An 18,886-nucleotide genomic window follows, 5' to 3' on the forward strand; every position below is an offset into this window, starting at 1 on the left:
CTTCTGTGGAAAGGGTTGTCCCGAGTTAGAAAAAAAGTTCTTCTTTTCTAAACTTTTCTGCATCTTCCCTGATCATAACTTGTTGGAATTGTGGAAATCTATGTAAGTAAATGATTTTATGTAAAAATTGCCAGCAAACTTCGCATAATTACTTGGGCTTGATCATGGCCCTGTTGAGACTCCCCTCTATCATATAAATCTACAGCCAAATTTATTTGACTTTTAAATGAAGGTTTATTGTCAGGCTTTCTTGCTGTCAGTAAGATAAACAGTGTTATACTGAACTATTTTTCGTTAAACGATTCCCATGAGATCTCTACAATGGCATTACAGGCTGCTCATTAATCTGTAGTGAAGGCAGAAATTATCAGCGCTGCTGTAAGAAGAAGCATGGCTGTCTCCAGTACAAGGACGGACCTTTCTTCCAAATTAGTTACTTTTCAGAAACTGCAACAGCAAACTGTTTTCAGTTATGTAGAGTCTTGAAAATGTTAAACACCTCATTTTTCATGATAGAAGGCTCAGTGGGTGGTTATCTAAATTACTGGTAGGTTGGGAGTAGTAATCCTCTGCAGTCCAGTTAGTTTTTAATTATATAAGTCTCATGAGTGTGCTTAAATATATACTCAGAAATAGTTCATAAATCACTTGTTAAACTATGTGAGGCATGAATAGCTTAAGGAATATTAACACATAAATGCACAAATATATATACATATATATATATATACATCTCAGACATGACTCCCATTATTCTTCTTGTTTCAGCCAGTTGTCTTGAAAACAAAAATGGATAGTAATCAGTAAAAGACGTGATTAAGACCTGCTTCTTTACTAAGGCTACATTCACATGAACGTAAGGGGGACGTATATATACAACCAACATATATATGGCATATCTAATTCCCCCATACACTTCAATGGCCTCACAGTGCCGTATGGGAGCGGTATGGTGCAGTACACTTGCTCCGGCGCCGATGTATGCCCGCTGCACTACAGTAGGGCGGGCATACATCGTGTGAATGTAGCCTAACCTGGAGTCAGATACAGAGTAGTTAAGCCAGGTCAGGCCAGGCAGGTGAAGTTAAAGCAGCAAGAGAAACAACACATAAGGCCCTATGCACACAACCGTAATGGTGAAGGATTTGCCGCCGCCCACCATATGCTACACTCTAGTACATTCAGAGGCCAGGCACACTAATTGGAGGAGGAGGTTGTCAGCATTTATCCAGCATAAAGTTTGCAGAGCCATCATCAAAATAGTACATCTAGTATAGCACTTTATCATTGTAATATATATATTACTATATAATATATGTATTATCATAAGTATATCCTGTGGGATATATGTATGTAACACAAATTATTCACTTGAAATTGTCTCCATGGAGGGGCTAAAACGTTGCATCTTTGTCACTGTTGGTGAATAAACCAAAAGTAAACAAAGAGGTCTGAGATAAAGGATGGGAGCCTAAGGACCCATTAATATGTCATTAATACTGTTAAAGTCAGGTCTTACCCTGGCTGAGACACGTTGGCACAAGCCCTACCAGTCCCTGATAGTCACTGTTAACCATGTTAGTTTTTTCACAAAAAAAATTTGCAATAATATATGAAGTGTTCAAAATGTAGAAGAAAAAATGACAAAGATTTGTGTGATAAACATAAAATGTTTCAGCTAATTGGAAAAAGTTACCCCGTTTTCTTCCCAGTCTCATCTAAGCTTTGAAACATTCTGAAAATTGAGTTTCACTCATTTCACAAAAACATTCACATTGTCCTAAAACGTCAGATGAAATAATGTACATCCTGGTTCTGAACATTTTCACATATGCAAATTAAGAAGGTAACTGTAGGAATGAAGTTATGACTCAAAAAATGTTAAGTTATACTTCTCGACACAGAAAACAATATTATGTTAGAAAAACCTAAATTACTACAACAATTAACATTTTTAACTGCATTTGTCAATCTGGATTACCATGGAAACTGACAAAGACCTGATTATAACAGGGGATACTGTAAATGAAAATGGAAACCTTTTGTTCTACTTAGACAACAGCTGGAGTCATGCTGAATAAATACCACTGGAATTCAGTGGAAGGAAACAATGGCATTAAGATCATGAAACATAACGTCAAAAATAAATAATCTTAATGCAAAAACAGGGAGATCTGCTCTAAATACTGAATACATCAGAATAATTCTTCTTAAGAAATGTAAGATGGAATTGAGTAAACAGATGGGGTCAGTCACAAGGGTTACATTTGACATTTCTCTCAGTAACTCTGTCAGCAATTGCCTTGCTGTGAAATGAGAATATAGCAAGAGAAATTGTTATACGTTAAATGAAACAAAGCCAGTCATTAGAAAAAACTATTATATCAAGACGAAAACGAGCGAGACCAAGTTCTCATCAAAATTATTTGTTTGAACTAAATTCTTTATGGAAAGAAAAGAACAAATGAAAAATGAATATGTATTCAGCAGCCTTTACCCTACCCTTACAATGCCACTACAATGCCAAGCTGCAATCTTTATTGGATTCACTTCTTATTCCAAAGTGTCTAAATGTATTTACATCAAGATAAATGGGCAGTGGCGTAACTTGAAGCTGATGGGCCCCACTGCAAAGTCTGTGCAAGGCCCCTGACTATAATGTATGGTTTATAGTAATAGTCTTCTCATATGGGAAAGTGACACCTTATGGGCCCATAAACCTTTAGGGCCCGGTTGCGACCGCACCCTCTGCACCCCCTCAAGTTACGCCCCTGTAAATGGGTTTGTTTAAGCTGTGGTGTTTAACCGGTTAATGTTTCAAGACATACATGATCGTCCTAATTTTGGCACAGATCACTCCACAACATTGTCATCAGCAGCAGTAACATGCAGCCTGGGTCCTGCTGCATTTGCCCTCAACAGTGAAACCACCATTAAAGGCAATTCAACTCCCTTACTCTATAAGGAGTTTGAAGAAAAGGCAGCACAAAAAAATCTAAGTTGAACAAACTGTTTTTTTAATGCATAGGTGGCAATGTTTCGGCTCAGCCATAAACTGAGCCTTTCTCAAGTCACCTTTTTGTGCTGCCTTTTCTTCAAACTACTAGAGGATCCCTTTTTGCTTGTATTTGTTTATGGCTTTGCACATGTTATTTAGTTTCTGATAAGGACATTTGTTGTGCTGCTTTGGATCTCTTATGAACAATTACTCTATAAGGGGATTGGCATGTCTATGGTAGCTTATTGGACCCAGCCAAAGTCTAATAAGCGTTACACCAGTGTAAGCTGATATACATTTCACTGAAAAAGATAAGTATTACAGTATATCATATGAACTATCGTATCGTAGCTATTCTGTAGCGCTTTAAAAATAATAGGAGACATATACAAATAAACTACAACATTACAGAGTACAAACAGTCATAAAGAACAATAGGAGTGAGGGCCCTGCTCACAAGAGCTTACAGTCTATAGGGAACAATTCATTTATTCTTTTGTGACAATGCAGGTTTAATATTTTGAATCTATTTTGCCTGTACAGTGAATAATATCAAAAATAATTATAGAAATTGGCTGCATCCTAATATGAAATATTGGGGATAGAAGAATCAGATCGTTTCCCTTTCCTATTCAGCAAACAAGCAGCTGTCAGCTAAATAACCTCTTGGCCAACAGCTTCTAAAGTGTTTAGTTAGGTCCAAAAGTAACAGTGAATATAGCAAGTGCAGTGCTTCAAATAATACAGGAAAGAAACCTACTGCTGAGAGATTACATTATACCAGGAACCCGCAAATGGCTTTCAGCCCTCGGAAGGTGTTGATAAGTTTGCGATGTGTTACAAGTGTGGTAATAGCCATTACAATGATTTTAAGAAATGTTTCAAATGGACATAACATTATGCTGAACATGGATTTACTGAGTTCTAGATTGCAAAGCGGCTAGGTAAAAATAGGCAGCTCGGATGGGTCATTAGATTCCTATCTGCCTACAGATGCAATGTTCCTGTGATATGCATTCGCAATCCCTTTACCAGAGTTCTTTGAAGCAAACATAGTATGCAAATGTGAAAAGCATTGTGATGTATAATACTTATCATTCAGCTTATCCCAGGAGTCAGTTGCACAGAGATTTCTCCCGATAAAATAACCTGCATTAAATTATTTTCTAACTTTATGTATTTTCTGCTTTTGTTACTAAATAAAATACATTTAGATCCTTACTAAAATCTAAGCCTTACCTGGTGTACATTTCATTCCACTGTGCGAGCACTGCGGCAAACGTAATAAGAGACAGCGTCAGCAGAGGGAATAATAAGCTGACTCGATGCACCACTTTTAATAAATCCCCCCTGTCTTCATTGGATTTGAGACTTTTTGGTGAAAAGTCAGACGGTAGGTGACCTTAAAGGCATGTGGAGACTTAAAGCCATAGATGCTCCACTAGGGAATTCTGGGAAGTATGCAAATATGTTTTCCAAGGTGATAAATGAAAAACAATGCCTCCTTTTGCTACCTTGAAAGGCAGCCCCCTTAAATAGTCACAAATTTTGCACAAGTCCCAGGAGGGGACTGGAATGAATTTGCTCCTAAATTTTCAATATATTGTACTTCACGGAGGACATTCATCATAAGGCAGTGCCAGTATATGTTAAAGTCCTTGTCCCTCTGCCACTGCCAGATACATCAAGGTGTGAAAAAGCACTGGCTGCAGCAAGTGCACTGGCAAGGGGCAGGAACTTCCCATGCCGGCCCACTACACCACTCCCCCTGACACCCCTCCTCGCCACCTTGCAGATGCAGGTGACATAAAGGGGAAAATTATTGCAATCCCTGGAGGTTTGCAAGAAATTGGGATTATTTCAGGGCTTCTACACCACAATACTGGTTTATTTTATTACATTTAATAAATCTATCCACACCCACAAAAGTAAGACAAGCACCCACCGCCACGAACCCCCCAACACCCCCTATTCCCCGTCACACATATACGTTCTCCTAGTGCTCAGTTTGCCATCATGCCATATTATTTGTTTCTTTTTATTTGTTTTTATTTTAATCGATTAATTGTGTATTATGTGCTACGTTGTTCTCCCCCCATTTCATGGCTCAACAGTGTGTACAAAACAATTTCCCAAACTGGGAGTTTTATTGTATTGTATTGTATTTTTAACCTGTGGCTATTATAGAATATTGCTGCCACCCTATATCTATTACATTATGTGACTTTTGTATACATTATTATTTTAATTTAAAGTAGTTTACATGATTATTTCTACTAATACAAAAAATAAATATTTTTAGAGTAGTGCTGGGGTCACCCTTTAATAATTTTTGCATCTTTTTACAAGGGGCCTCTACTCTTTCAGCGGAATGTCTGGTATTGTATTATGTTAACCTGTATTTTTATAAAATGGTGGAATTCTGTCACATGGTAACAGGAGGGCTTTCTGATTGGCTACTCACCCAGAAACTTCTAAAAGGGAGAATGCTTAAAGGAAACCTACCACTGCTGATGGTAGGTATTGGATGTAAACACCGGGCACCAGCTCAGGGTGAGCTGGTGCCCGGAGCTTACCTTTGCTAGTGTTTTAAACCGCTATATCGCGGTTTAAACACATTTTGATGAACAGCCCCGAGGTAGCTGGTGCCCGGTGTTTACATCCAATACCTACCATCAGCAGTGGTAGGTTTCCTTTAAGTCTATAAAAAAGTGTTCCTCCTTGTGTCTAGATAACTTAGTTTTGTGTATTTCCACCACTATTGTGTACTTCTATTTAAATAATTGCATATCTGCCTGAAAGAATATACTTAAAATAAACCAAAAAGTCTTTATTATAAACTAGGATGAACCAACCGAATGTAAACACCTATATTAGGATTCCATGGCTTGCAGTTTTAGCTTCTAACCATAGGGGGAACACTTTCTCTCATGCCAAATTCTAGTGCTGATCCTATTGCCAAATATACTGCTCAGATTCCCCTGTGTTAACCCTCGTGTCGCAAAAACGCCAGACCTAGACTAGGTAGTAAAAAATATACCAATGGTAGTATGTAGCTTTTGATAGATTGCTCCAACTTAGAGCATTCCATTATATTAGTGGCACCTGATGTGTTTCCTCTCTATCCTTTCATGGAGGAGGTCAGACATCAGATTGCTGGCTAGCATTTGTCCTGTTGCCTTCCAGTCTAACTGTCCAGAATTGTTGTTATATTGACAAAAAAGCCAAGTACGGAATTGGAACGCATTTATGAAATAGCATATTTAACTATTCACCAATTAAAGAAGACTTCATACAACAACTATTATCTATTGCTGACCAGTTTGATCATCAAAGTGGAAATACCCAGCACAAATACCTAAGATGAAACCTACCCGCACCTGACGGAGGATTCTTCAATGTGTAGTAGTCGGATCTCCATTGTTATATACAAACACTACAATGAGTGGTGCTTGTATAGCACAACCCTTTCACCTCACTGTGCAGACGTCACATTTATTGTGGCCCTTTTCTCTATTCTTACTGTACCTAGAAGAGTGTTAGTGGGAGATGAGAAAAGGAGTAGTTCAGTTATCAGGAATGCAGGGTTGAAGGCTACTGTTAGGAGAGTAGCCAGGAGTTTGTGACCCTCTGAACCACCATGGGAGTTGATGGGCACCTGGTTTTCGCCAGAACCCGCCGCAAAGCAGGATGGACTTGCTGCGGCAGGGTGCCACCAGGTCGTTCCGCAGGTGCAACTAGTCTCGCGGTGGCAGTCAAGGTGGGATTCAGGAAACAGTCCAAGGTGGGATGCAGGAGACAGTCCGTGCCCGGAATGACAGCGGGGGCTCGACGCTGGAAGGAACCCTGGAACCCCTCAGCAGGGACATGGAGCTGGCAGGAGGGCTGTGTTATCCTTTAGCATTTCTCTGTGCATTTCTCTTTTTATATGTTTCCACTCACTGCAATTCAACCAATAAATTAATCTAGACTAAGCTGGCATGAATGAGCAGACCATCGTCCCCGATTATAAAATAGTTCAGGAGTCAAACAATATGCTCCGTGTTACATAAATTTCAGATGTGTGATGACAGGTATAAGTTAAAGGTGATCTGTCAGCAGGTCCCATATTTGATTCGATTTTGCTTGCATACTGTGAACCTCATGCTCCAATGTGTCATAAGACATGAAAGAAAGCGACTGCCCTGAAACCTGGAAGTCCTTTCTTTTGGTTGATGCAGAGAATTTATTGTAGGTAACTTAACCCAAAGCTGCCCCTTCTCCACTTGTCCCTGCAGCAGAAGCCGTTGTCTGATGAGACAAGAGAGATCTTCTTTTGATAAAGTGTTCATTCCAAGTACACCGTGTTCCACATGAATTCCATTTGTATAAGGTGCATAATGTACTGTTTACAAAGCAAGTGATATACAGCAAGGGGACTGCTGGCAAACACATTAAAATACCGTAATGACTAGATTTTATGCTTCCTAATTTTCCTAACTTTCTCTAGATTGTATAGTGCCTGGTGGTGAGCTCATATCACCGGCAGTAATTCTAAGTACCGACGCGTGCACCATAGGCAGAGTGACAGAGAATCACGGCGCATGCATGTAGTCTGCATCGGGATAGGAAGCCACCCTTTTCCAGCCCTGGGATGGCATGGGGATGGGAATGGGGATGGCGTGAAAGGGAAAATTATTGCAATTGCTAGTGTTTTGCAAGTAATCAAGATTATGTGGGGGCTTCTACAACAGTTTTCTGGCATATAAACCTTGATAAATGTCCCCAAATGTTTCCATGACCTTGGATAAGATATCATAGGAATCTGCATGTAACATTTCTCTTTATTTTGACAAATATAAGAGAGGAGGCAGAAATATTGCACAATGAATCATTGTGAATCATGGGAATCTTTGGTTGAGTCAGTAGAAGGGCAGATACAAATGAATAAAGAGAACAGGATATTTTATATGAGATGAGAGAATATTCAAAAGCTTTCTGTTATACAAATTTATGGTGAATGTATCATGGAAAGGGAAGAATCAAAGAACCTCCAGAGACTGCAGTGTCTCCCTTGTCAGCTGCACTAAAATAAGACTGAGATTTGTAATCTAATGATAATGACATGAAATCTTCATCCACATGGTTATCGATAAATGTGTCGTTAATAAGCTGACATGACCCAGTAGGTATCGGCAGTGCTACTTGTGTACCAACATCTTCATCAGATTCAGCTATTAACACTGCAGCTATCTTACACCTCTTTTGACAGCTCTTCCTTTATCTTTATGGGTAGCATCATGCCTGTCATGTCAAGGCACCCATGCTGCTACTTGTCTCGCTCTGATCACATTTTCTGGAATCTACATCTCACTACCAATATTCTTCCTCTTTTAATATGCTGATTTCTCCCACCTTAACTTGAGATTGTATCTCCCTTTATGAGCACATTATTTCTATTGATTTAATAATTTATATAATTAATAGAACATAATTGGTCTATTGATGGGTTAGCAAGCCAGTGGATTGTGGTATTAATTGGATTTTTTTCCCATGAATAACGACCCCCCTCTATTTTAGATTAACATTTTATTTTAGAAGACAAAGAAAAGCTTAAATGCAAAAATCATGATTTTAGCATTTAGTTTTTACTTTAGATCAGTTAGATTAGTTCATTTAGTATTTTACTTTGGTGGTTTGGGCCTTCATTACAATAATTATGTCGTAATCCTAAAGCCATAATTTTTTTTTCCAAGTGTCTATGTGGGCTTGTTTTTTTGTGTGTGTTTTTCTCTTTCCAACATGTCTTTTTCACAAATGGTGATGGAATCACCAAGATAGAACATTTAGACAAACCAAGGAAGGAATGTGTTAGAACAGGGGAGGCTAAAATAGATGGCAGAATGCAACAAATTTGCTAGTGTTGCTAGACTGGTGGCGTAGATAAAAAAAGAGATCGATAAGGTGAACATTAAAATCTGTGAGCTCTCATAATTGATGATCGTCAGTCAGAAAGCTTGTTGGTCTTTCTTCAAGGTGAAGAGAATTATGCTTTAAGTTGAACACTGAAAGGAAATCTACCATCGGGATCTACTTTCTCAAGTAGTTCCCAATGCAAATTACACAGTAGTGCAGAGGATAACGCACACTGCTGTCAAGTCTCCCTGCAGAGACTTTTACAGGCTGTTACACATTGTTGGAGGTATTGATTGCAGGAGATAGGGAGATGGGGGAAGGGCATCAGTCACAGTGAGACAGAGGGATACAGAGACTGAACTGACCCTGCTCCCAACCTGTGATGACTTTTCATATTCCTCCTGTTATTACCAGGTTGGTTGTTCCATTTTCTTATGAGCTTCATATTTATGTTATATTTTGTGCAGTCCTGATGGCCCCTTCTGTTTATTCTGTCTGTCAGTACAATAAGAGAGGTATCAAATTTGTATAGTTTATGTTCTAGTTTAATACCTTTAAAAATGTAAATCTTTCCCACCATTTTGGGAACTGTACCATCTTTTGCTCACTTTACATTTCAAAAGAGTTACAAAATTATGAAAACTTGGCGATTTGGACATTTCTTTCTGTTAAGTGGTTCACCATATGGAATATTTTTAGATATTTATATACCTGAAATAGGGGAGACCTAACATGTTGCTTGTTATTTAAATTTTTTTAACTCTGTTCTATAGAAGGTGGGGGTCTCATGAATTGTGGGGCACATTCTTCATGAATCTGGCGCTCCCTGCAGTGCCCTGACAGGGGGCAACAACTTTTCTTGGTGCACGTTTAACATAGGGCATGCAACACAATTCTGTCAGACACTGCATAATAAATGTGGCACATGGTCTGACTGTGCACCGAAAAGCACAAAATTTTGTGTTTTGGGTATAGAACAGCTAGGACACATTTGTCACTCACTTTTTATGTTTGAACATAAAATAATATGCAAAGTCCAACAGAAAACTGCCGCAGGGACTTTAATAAATTTGGGCCATTGTGTATTTTGTTATACATAAAATACACAGAACACAAAAAAATATTTTTTTTTTGCCTCTGTGTACTACCTTTAAAGTTACCATTGACTAGATTCAATCTATTTCTATTTTTAGCCAAAACCAGTAGCACATCCAGCAGAATGGACAAAGTCCTCCCTTTATATTTCACAGTCCTTTTGAATGAATTTACAGCTGAAAAACCACCCTTAGGCTTATCTTCTTACGAAGCTCCTCTGCATCACATACCTAGTCCTTTGAAAAACAGAGCCAATCAAAAGGATTTTGCTATTCAGATCACCTCTAGCCATATTTAGTCATTTAAATATGGAGGAATTATTTTTCATGCTTGTTCCATTATTACACCTAGTGATCTGCCAAGCTTTAATAGCTCCCATCAAAATCCTGTCATGGTAAAACCATGCCTAAGTGCCCAGAGTGTCATCTCAGTAAGTGATAAGATAAAGGTTTTTTGGTTATATAGAAGGGTGGACAAGTAGCAGCAAATGGGTTTTTTCAAAGCTGAAGATAGAGTCAAAATTATATTTGCACACTTAGTGCAGTGACAAGAATCTAAGTGCCATCAATATTGTCTATTTTTTGCCTTTTAAGCCAGAATATGGCTAATGGTATCACAATAGCTCTGTAATGTGGAGGAACTAGATTCAGGCACACAGGCAAAACAGTGAGCCCTGACACTGAACCCTCCCAAACAAGCCCTAACTGCTTACTCGTTTAATGGTAACCGGCGGCCAGTAACTGGGCATCAGTCCCTCCCTATGCCAAAGAGCAAAATAGGGACACACACAAAAAATGATAAGAATATTCAACAGAGCCAGGTCACAACAAATAGGGCAACACAGTACCAATTCACTAGACATAAGGGAAGTCAAGAAAACAAGCCAAGGTCAGGAAATCAGAAATCAAAGATACAAGTATCAAGGCAGGAATAGAGCTGATAAGAAACTGTTTTAACCAGCAGAGAATCAAAGGTGAGCAGGGCTGATATGTGATCTCAAAGCTGCGTCCTCCAACGAAATTGGGCCAGAGTTCAGAGATCCAGTCAGCACAGAGGAGTGTGAAACTGTCAATCACCCAGGGTTAACTTCTTCTGGAGCAAGCTATGCTGCAGGACAGGAACAGCTGTGATGCTGAATCAATTAAAACAGAACAGCAAGTAAACCCATCTTCACACTACAGAAATTAAGCAAAACACAGAGAAAATCAGCATCTCCTCATTCACAAACTATAGACCGAGGGTGACGCTGACCCTGATGTTACAAGCCCTTTCTTACTCTATTGACATACTGAAAAAACTGTTATCCATATTATAGTTTATTGTCATAGATGTTAATTGCTTCTGCTTTTTTTTTACAGGATTGGTTGACAAGATTTGGCTATTTACCTCCACCGGATCCAGTTACCGGTCAGTTGCAGACACAGGAAGAGTTGTCCAAAGCAATCAAGGCAATGCAAGAATTTGGAGGACTAAAACTTACTGGAATACTAGGTGAAATTAGTTTCTACAAACCATATTTACTAGAATTTATATATTCCAATGCAATAATAAGAACTTCTGGTCCAAAAAGGGAACAGGTTCCAAATATGCCTTTGTCATGTATCTTCCAGTGATTTTTAATAATTTCTTTAACATTATCTGGCTTCCGAGCTAGCAGTTTGTGGTGAGTTGCAGAGGGAATGGGGGTTCATATTGCACAAGTCGTCTTCTACTCAATTTCTCCTCCCATCATTTCACCTCTCCCCTGCTCCCTCCCTTGCTCCATCACTTATGTCAGTTAACTACAGCCAGCAATTCTCATTTGAACTGCCCCGTCCAGGACTCACCACACACTGCTGGCAGGGAGCCAGGTTATATTAAAGAAGCATATAAAAAACTGTGAAATTATTCAGATGCATGACAAAGGCATTTTTTAAATAAACATGCCAGAGGCTATTAGAACCTGTCACTATGTTAAAATAAATATACAGAAAGAAGTCAACGCAGAGCAATTTTTAGATTTCCAAGTAAAGTAAAAAGTATGTAAAGACAAAATGGGGTTCCAAACAGTTGCAGTGTCTACTGGTGACCAGAACCATACTGGACTGAATAGATACAAAGATTAAAATGGGAAAAAAAACAGAAATATAAGGACGTGTTACTTTTTTACATTAAAATGTTGCATTTGTCTACACCCTTGGAAATAAACAACCCTTTCTGTTCAATAAACTTTATTGAGAGTTAACACATGACAAAGTTCAAGGCATAGCCAGTATATCAAGTACATTCTGTGTCTATACATTTTCTTACAATGTGAGAAACGGGCGCCAAATATCCATCAATTGAAATAAACAACCTTTTAATATAAGGAAGTAGCACGTCCATATATTTCTGGTATTTTTTCAGCATTTTATATCATGTAAAAATGACCTTCCTGATGACAGGTCCCCTTTAAATGAGCTTAAAATTAGGAAAATACAATGCAGATTCCAATATGCCACTATGTATTTAACAAATAAAATTGTGTTTGTCACTGTGGAATGATGGACTTCAAATTGTTTTGAAATTGCCTTTTAATATGCCAGAGATTAATAGGCAGAAACAAATCTGACTGATCGAGACCAGCAAACTGCCAAAACTACTGCCTTTATAGCGGGGGGTTACACCTGCTGATGATCAATTAGTAAAGGACATTTTATAAGCAGCAAATGGTTGTTATTTCCTCACAATAAAAATCTTATCACTGGTTTATATCAGCCTTAATGCTCCTGGGTAGCTTCCAGCAGGGTGAATACAGCTGTAAGCTAATGGTAGATTTTCTTTAATTTCTATGGAAACATTAAAGGACATCTACCCCCAGATTACTGGCGGTAGAGTGTCCTAATTAGGCTGCTTGTTCCGTCTAGGGATAAGGGGACTGTTTTTACAGGTTTTCTGGCATCTTTAAGAACGGAATATTAACGTTGTAAAGCAGCAGGAGGTGCTCAGGATGACGGCGCCCGAGTGCTTTTCGGCTTTCCTGACTTTTAATTTATGCATGCCCCCTGCTGCAAGCCTCCTCCTGATGTCCGAGGATGGATTTTTTGCCTTTTTATTGGTTTAGAAAAAAATAATGTGCTCTGACATGGTCTGTAACCGGCAACCCTAGTGACAACTTTCTCTCTGCTTAGGTTTTATATATTTATCACCTTTCTATTAGGAGCAGTTCATCATCATGCCAACAAAAAATGTAAAACTAAAGATGGGGCAATTAACCATAGATCCAGGCATCGTGACTGTGTCATCTTTTTGTATTTATTATCCATGGTCTCCTACCTTCTAAAATCAACTGTTAAATTATAATGAGCTAAAAGGGCTCTGGGGGGTTACTGGCTGTTACACTGTGGTGGAGCATTTTCCCCCTTCCATTCTGGAAGATAGCAGCAGGCAGAAGGAGGGGGTGAAGTGAGTAGGGTGAAGGAAGAGACAGTTTAACAGCCTGTGTAACAGGGTGTCTTCAAGTCGATATAGAAGAAAGGAGTCTATGGATAATAAATATAAGAAGATTGCCACAGTCATTGTACCTGGATCTATGAGTAAGTGACTCTGGTTTATCATGCTTGATGTGAATGGTAGATTTCCTTTGAAAATTGCATGAATAAACTGCATCGAAATGACATGTGTGAAAACACTCTTAAGAGACAGTGAGGAAACCCCTGTTTAGGGGCAATACACAGTTTCATTCTTTCTCTTCTTAGCAGAGGCAAGGGCATAATCACAGCTAAATAATGGCTGCACATGGCTTAATTGAGAGTAAAGATTTAGGAATTCGAAAGTAATTAACTCTTTAATATGCGCTATGTGGATTAGCGTAACATATAAAGCGAGTTTATTCCTGGCAATCTTATTTCCAAAGATGTGATAACTAAATCTGGAAATGACTAATAATCTTATTAAAATCCCCCCCAGAAATTAATGTTCAAAATGTACCCATAATTTATAGCTGAAATAAGCAGCCAGGAATCCATTTATAAGGAGACATATGCATAGAAACACAGCGCTTGAAGTTTAGTATTATACATTGTGGATTAACAGTCCATAAATTTGTATCATAGAAATGTATTTTTTTAAAGCCACCAGGCACACAACCCTTGGCAAATTGAATGCTAAATTCTGCCTCCATAGTGACCATGATCTACTCACAAATTATGCAACCAGAACATTTCCCCCTGAAGGGCCATCTGAATAACCATATGGCAGAGAAGGGAATGTATTGTTACCTCGCTCTGCTATTGACCCCAGTGTGTAGGGATTCAGGTAAGCCTCCAGCTACCACCCGGACTCAATCCCCATTCATATAGTGGGTGAATCACCCACACTATATTCCACCATTGATTGGTGGAGGCACCTTTAAGAGGAAAGTGGTGGAGGCCCTGGGGTGTGAGGTCCAGGAGCCCTCCCCATAATCTTACCCTTCCTAAAAATAAAAACTTGCTACTGCTTAGCAATGTAATTCAATAGCTAAGCTTGTGGTGAGTCCCTGGGGAGAAGTCTGTGAGTGCCTGTAAGTCTCCTCTTCTCCACACTGATGCAGTAGTGATGTGTCATTCAAGACTGTTGTGTCTCTATGTGAATGATGGGAATCGGCTCCCTGTAGTGAGCCGATAGCTCCCCAATTGGCACCCCCAATTGGCTCAGCACAGCCTCTTTAACCATATTATACATTTAATAGGGAGCAGTTCAGGAGCCAGAAAAGCTTGCTTTTTGTTTTAGTGAGAGGAGCCTAATGATCTAGCTCACTAAAAAGAGCCATAATTCTCATCACTATGATGCAGGTCTCTTACCCCTCCCCACTTCCTGTCATGTGCATTGAGCAGGCAGGGGAGAGAGGGGGATAGTGTGGAGTAGAGGAAGAATGCATGAGCAGACACAGGCACACATAGCCTGCTGCTGTCCCAGGACTCTGGCGTAGAAGCCCTGAAATAAGAATGTTCCTTCTCCTGGGTTGGTGCACTAGCTGCACCCAGAGGGACAGCTGGCCTATCATGCACTGGCAGATGAGTATATGAACAATACCCCCCAAAAGATCTGTTCACATCTCTGCTAAAACTTTCTGTTATTCTCTTGTGTAATGGAAAACCATAACAGAAACCAAGTCCTGAAGGTAAATATAAGCCCTTTTGTCTTTATTAGTTTGCAATACTGGCTTGAATGTAAAGGTTCCCTACTTTATGATTCCACTATTTTAAAAAGACAAACTACGGCGCAATTTTTCCATCATAAATTACAGAAGCATGTCATGAGAAACCTTTTCATACATGCAAGTCTGAACACAAAAGAATAACAGAAAGCCGAAATGTGAACTAACCATTAACAGTGACATTTGGGATCGTAATGTTTCATATAGTCTTATCCTTATTGTCCTCCTTGGACCCTTCTCTTATTGTTGCACTTTGGAACAAGAAACCAATGGGCCACATTGCCCATTTCTGCAAAAAGTGAGTGATTAATCAAAAGTGGCAGACGGTCTCCAGTAATCTGGTGCAATCTGCACTGCTCGGGAAGTGTGCACCAACTGTTTTGGTGCACCTTTAACATAGAGCGTCCAACAATTTTGTTGCAATAATAAATGTGTTGGAATGTCCGACTGCATCGGAAAGCCACTTTAGGTATAGAATTTTGTGCGGCCATGACATTATACTGGTGCCAACACTTCACATATATACAGTTTGTAGTAGAGTAAAGATCTAGAAATCTAACAGAAAGTCATTTTAAGGACATATCAGCTACCCTTTCCACAAGCTCTGTCTCCACAATGTACTGGACATCTGAAAGTAGAATCCTATATGTTACAAAGAAATATGTAAATGACATCATTAAACCTAGTTCTGGAATTACCTCAAAAGTTATCTCATTTTCTTAAATACTTTGTAGAAGGATTAGGCAGAAGTTGCTCTATAAAATCTGTTTCTGCACAATTCCTTCCTGAATAAAAACTCTCTTAATTATTAATTAGAAATTTACAATTGTGTAGTTGTTCCTCTTTGATGTATGGAAATACAGCAGCTGCCCGCCTCTCATTGCCATCCATAAACAGCATGAGTCAGAACAGCATGTCTACTATTATATTTATCTGTCTAGGCCATGTTTGTGACAGAGCCCGCTTCCTCAGAAATAGGCTGCTACTGTACATTTATTATGGGCCTAAACAGAAACTTAACCTTTAAGGACTGAAATATACAGATAATGTACAAAGAAAAAAGAATGATCAGATGACCTTATATTTATCTTTCTGCTTTGGAGACAGTCTGTCAGTATTTGAACTCACAAAGGTTGCCAGGCATGCTGGCAGATCAGGAGGTGAAAATGGAGAATAAGCCATCATTTGAAGCCCTACTATCCTTGTCTGCCAGACAACTTTCCTATATGTCAGCCCCCAACTGAGCGACATATACATGATGTGTCCCTAGAAGTCACCTCCAGAAAGATTCTATACTATAGATAACCAATGCAATGGTGTTATTTCCTACATTATTTCTCATTTGTAAATTATGCTTTTGAAAGTAGTGGATTTACTACAGCCATTCCACTCCTTTAAGTAAAGCCCAGACAGTGTGACTCCTGAGACCTCCAGTGATACAGTGTTGTTACTGAGACTGAACGTGCAGTATCTTCCGTGTAATCACACTGTGTAAGAAGCTGGTAGCTGGGGTCCCGGGAGTTGAACTCTTGCCTATCAGATATTAATGATGTATTCTAATCATAAACTATAAATAGTATATTTGTGTTATACCCCTTTAATTACATTAAATTCCTTCTCATCACGTGTACAGTAAATAGAATGTTACCAATTACTCAAGTTTGCAACTTACACAAATAACTTAAATCTTGGTGCCAAATATATAGAAGTATTAATAAACCCCAATTGGTTTTATTATAGATGAGCACCTAAGGCTGAGTTCTACTCTAGAAGCAAAACTTGAGTAAAACCATTCCACAGTGGGCAACACTCCACTTATTTATAATTAATCCTATTGGATTCCACCTTGGTTTATGTGATTTTATCAGATGGCTGCCGATCAGCACTATTTCTGCACTGGCCTGCCTTATTACACAAGCAGATTCAAGAGAAATGATTGCTAAAGTGATGATTTTCCCAGCATGCATTTTAATTGTGTGCCAGTATCACAGGGTGAAGTACTGCTGGTGAACAATGATTTTCTGTTGAAATTCTGCAATTGCTTGGGACTATTGGACGGGCTGATTATCGGGAAAGACTATTGGCTCTAGATAATAGCCTGTAAATTCAATGGGTCTAATATAGCCCTAGCAGTCCTGACACAGAAAGCCTTCATGTAGCTACGGGCATCGTGGAGTTATCATATCCCATTCCATATTGCAGTAATTGTATGTACTACATGCTATTACAATTCCAAATAGGCCAAATGTATTGACTGGAATGTTTTCTATACTAGTGAATGATGTTAACAAGCTTTTATTGTTTATAAATCAATAACCTATGTAAAATCAGTCGCTTCTATAATTACTCTAAAAGCATTACCATTTGAATCATTAGTCCGAGACTCGTGTAGGAGTCTGCAAATCCCACAGGAAGTCCATTCATTTCTTTTAAACTTGAGTGCTGTTCAATAAGTACTCTGTCTAACAAAAGGATTAACAATGAGTAATGAAAGACAATTACTTCACTAAGAGGCAGCTTTGTCCCCTGACATACAGATGAGGCCACCTTGGAATTAATGAAAACCCCTCGTTGCTCTCTACCTGACCTGTCCCAATCAGAGGCATCGAGGAGAAAGCGGAACGTCCAGGCGGTGACAAAGTGGAGCAAGAGGAATTTATCATGGAGGTGAGAGTCACTCTCATTTTTATTGTGTCACATCATGCAGTGTGTAGAACAGTAAGGATTCCTAAGCCTGATGACACTAAATGTATTTGTAAAAGTTCTGTTATTGGACAGGCTCATTTGCCAAAAAGACCTACTTTATTATGAAGAAAGGGCAATGTATTTTTATATTTGTGTGTACCACTTTTAATGATTTAGAGTGATATTGGGTGGGCCACAAAAACGGAATACGTACAGTTGTTACTGCACAGAATATTATGGAAATGGTTTTTGGTTGGCAGCTATGTTCTACAATACCATATTAAGTCACACATCTTTAGGTCTGGTAACCATGGATACACAAACAGCCCAAAATTTTGTGAATTTAAACACCCTGACTAACAATGCTTGCTGTTAAAGGGTTACAAGATCTCCCCATTTTACCTAAAATTAGCTGCCATTGAGGCACTGTACCTTAATTATAGTTGTTTTTCTGGTATGCAAATTAGCTTTCCTGACTCATGTCTCATCGCTGCCCTGCCTTCTTGTATTTAGGGACCGTCTGCTAATATTCAACTACAAACATAGAAAGCTCTATTTACTTATAGGAAATATTGTGTATTGTGTTACATTCATGTCATGTGGCCAGATTGACATCATCACAGGTCATTTAGCCTTCTAACAATAGCAAACTGTACACCATGATTTCATGTGTTCAGATACATTCATGGGGTACAGTTTGCTATTGTTAAGAGGAAAAGGACCTGAGATGATGTCACCCTTGTCAAATGACAAGAACTGCTGAATACTAAGGAGGCATAAGGCATGGGGAGGAGTAGATGAGAGGGGCAGGACACGCCCCCTCTGATACCAGTAAATATAAGATAAAAGGTGATTTATGTGGATATAAGAGAAACAATCTTCTGCTAAAAGAAGCGTGTAAGTTAGCTAATAGGGCTCTATAAAAACCTGTCACTGACTGTACTGTCACTGACTGTACATGTGAAAATGTGGTGACAGGTTTCCTTTAAAGTGTACAAAAAGTATACCATCACACCAGAACAGTCAGTTCTAACCCCTCATGTTTTATTCACAGC

The 18,886-nt window shown here is 38.9% G+C and overlaps 1 protein-coding gene across 3 annotated transcripts in view; it reads left to right on the top strand.

The window, feature by feature from the left end:
- Window positions 1–18,886, top strand: part of MMP17 (matrix metallopeptidase 17) — a 109,092-nt gene that overhangs the window by 59,630 nt on the left and 30,576 nt on the right. For 2 of the 3 annotated variants that reach the window (XM_072144416.1, XM_072144417.1), the window contains exons 2-3: window positions 11,347–11,479; window positions 17,684–17,813. In XM_072144416.1, the coding sequence (XP_072000517.1) occupies window positions 11,347–11,479; window positions 17,684–17,813 (263 nt within the window). Of the gene's footprint in view, window positions 1–9,243; window positions 9,308–11,346; window positions 11,480–17,683; window positions 17,814–18,886 lie in introns of those variants that run through there. The other variant, XM_072144418.1, reaches the window with a different exon arrangement.

This window comes from Engystomops pustulosus, chromosome 1, assembly GCF_040894005.1.
Source record: "Engystomops pustulosus chromosome 1, aEngPut4.maternal, whole genome shotgun sequence".
Classification (NCBI taxonomy): Eukaryota; Metazoa; Chordata; class Amphibia; order Anura; family Leptodactylidae; genus Engystomops; species Engystomops pustulosus.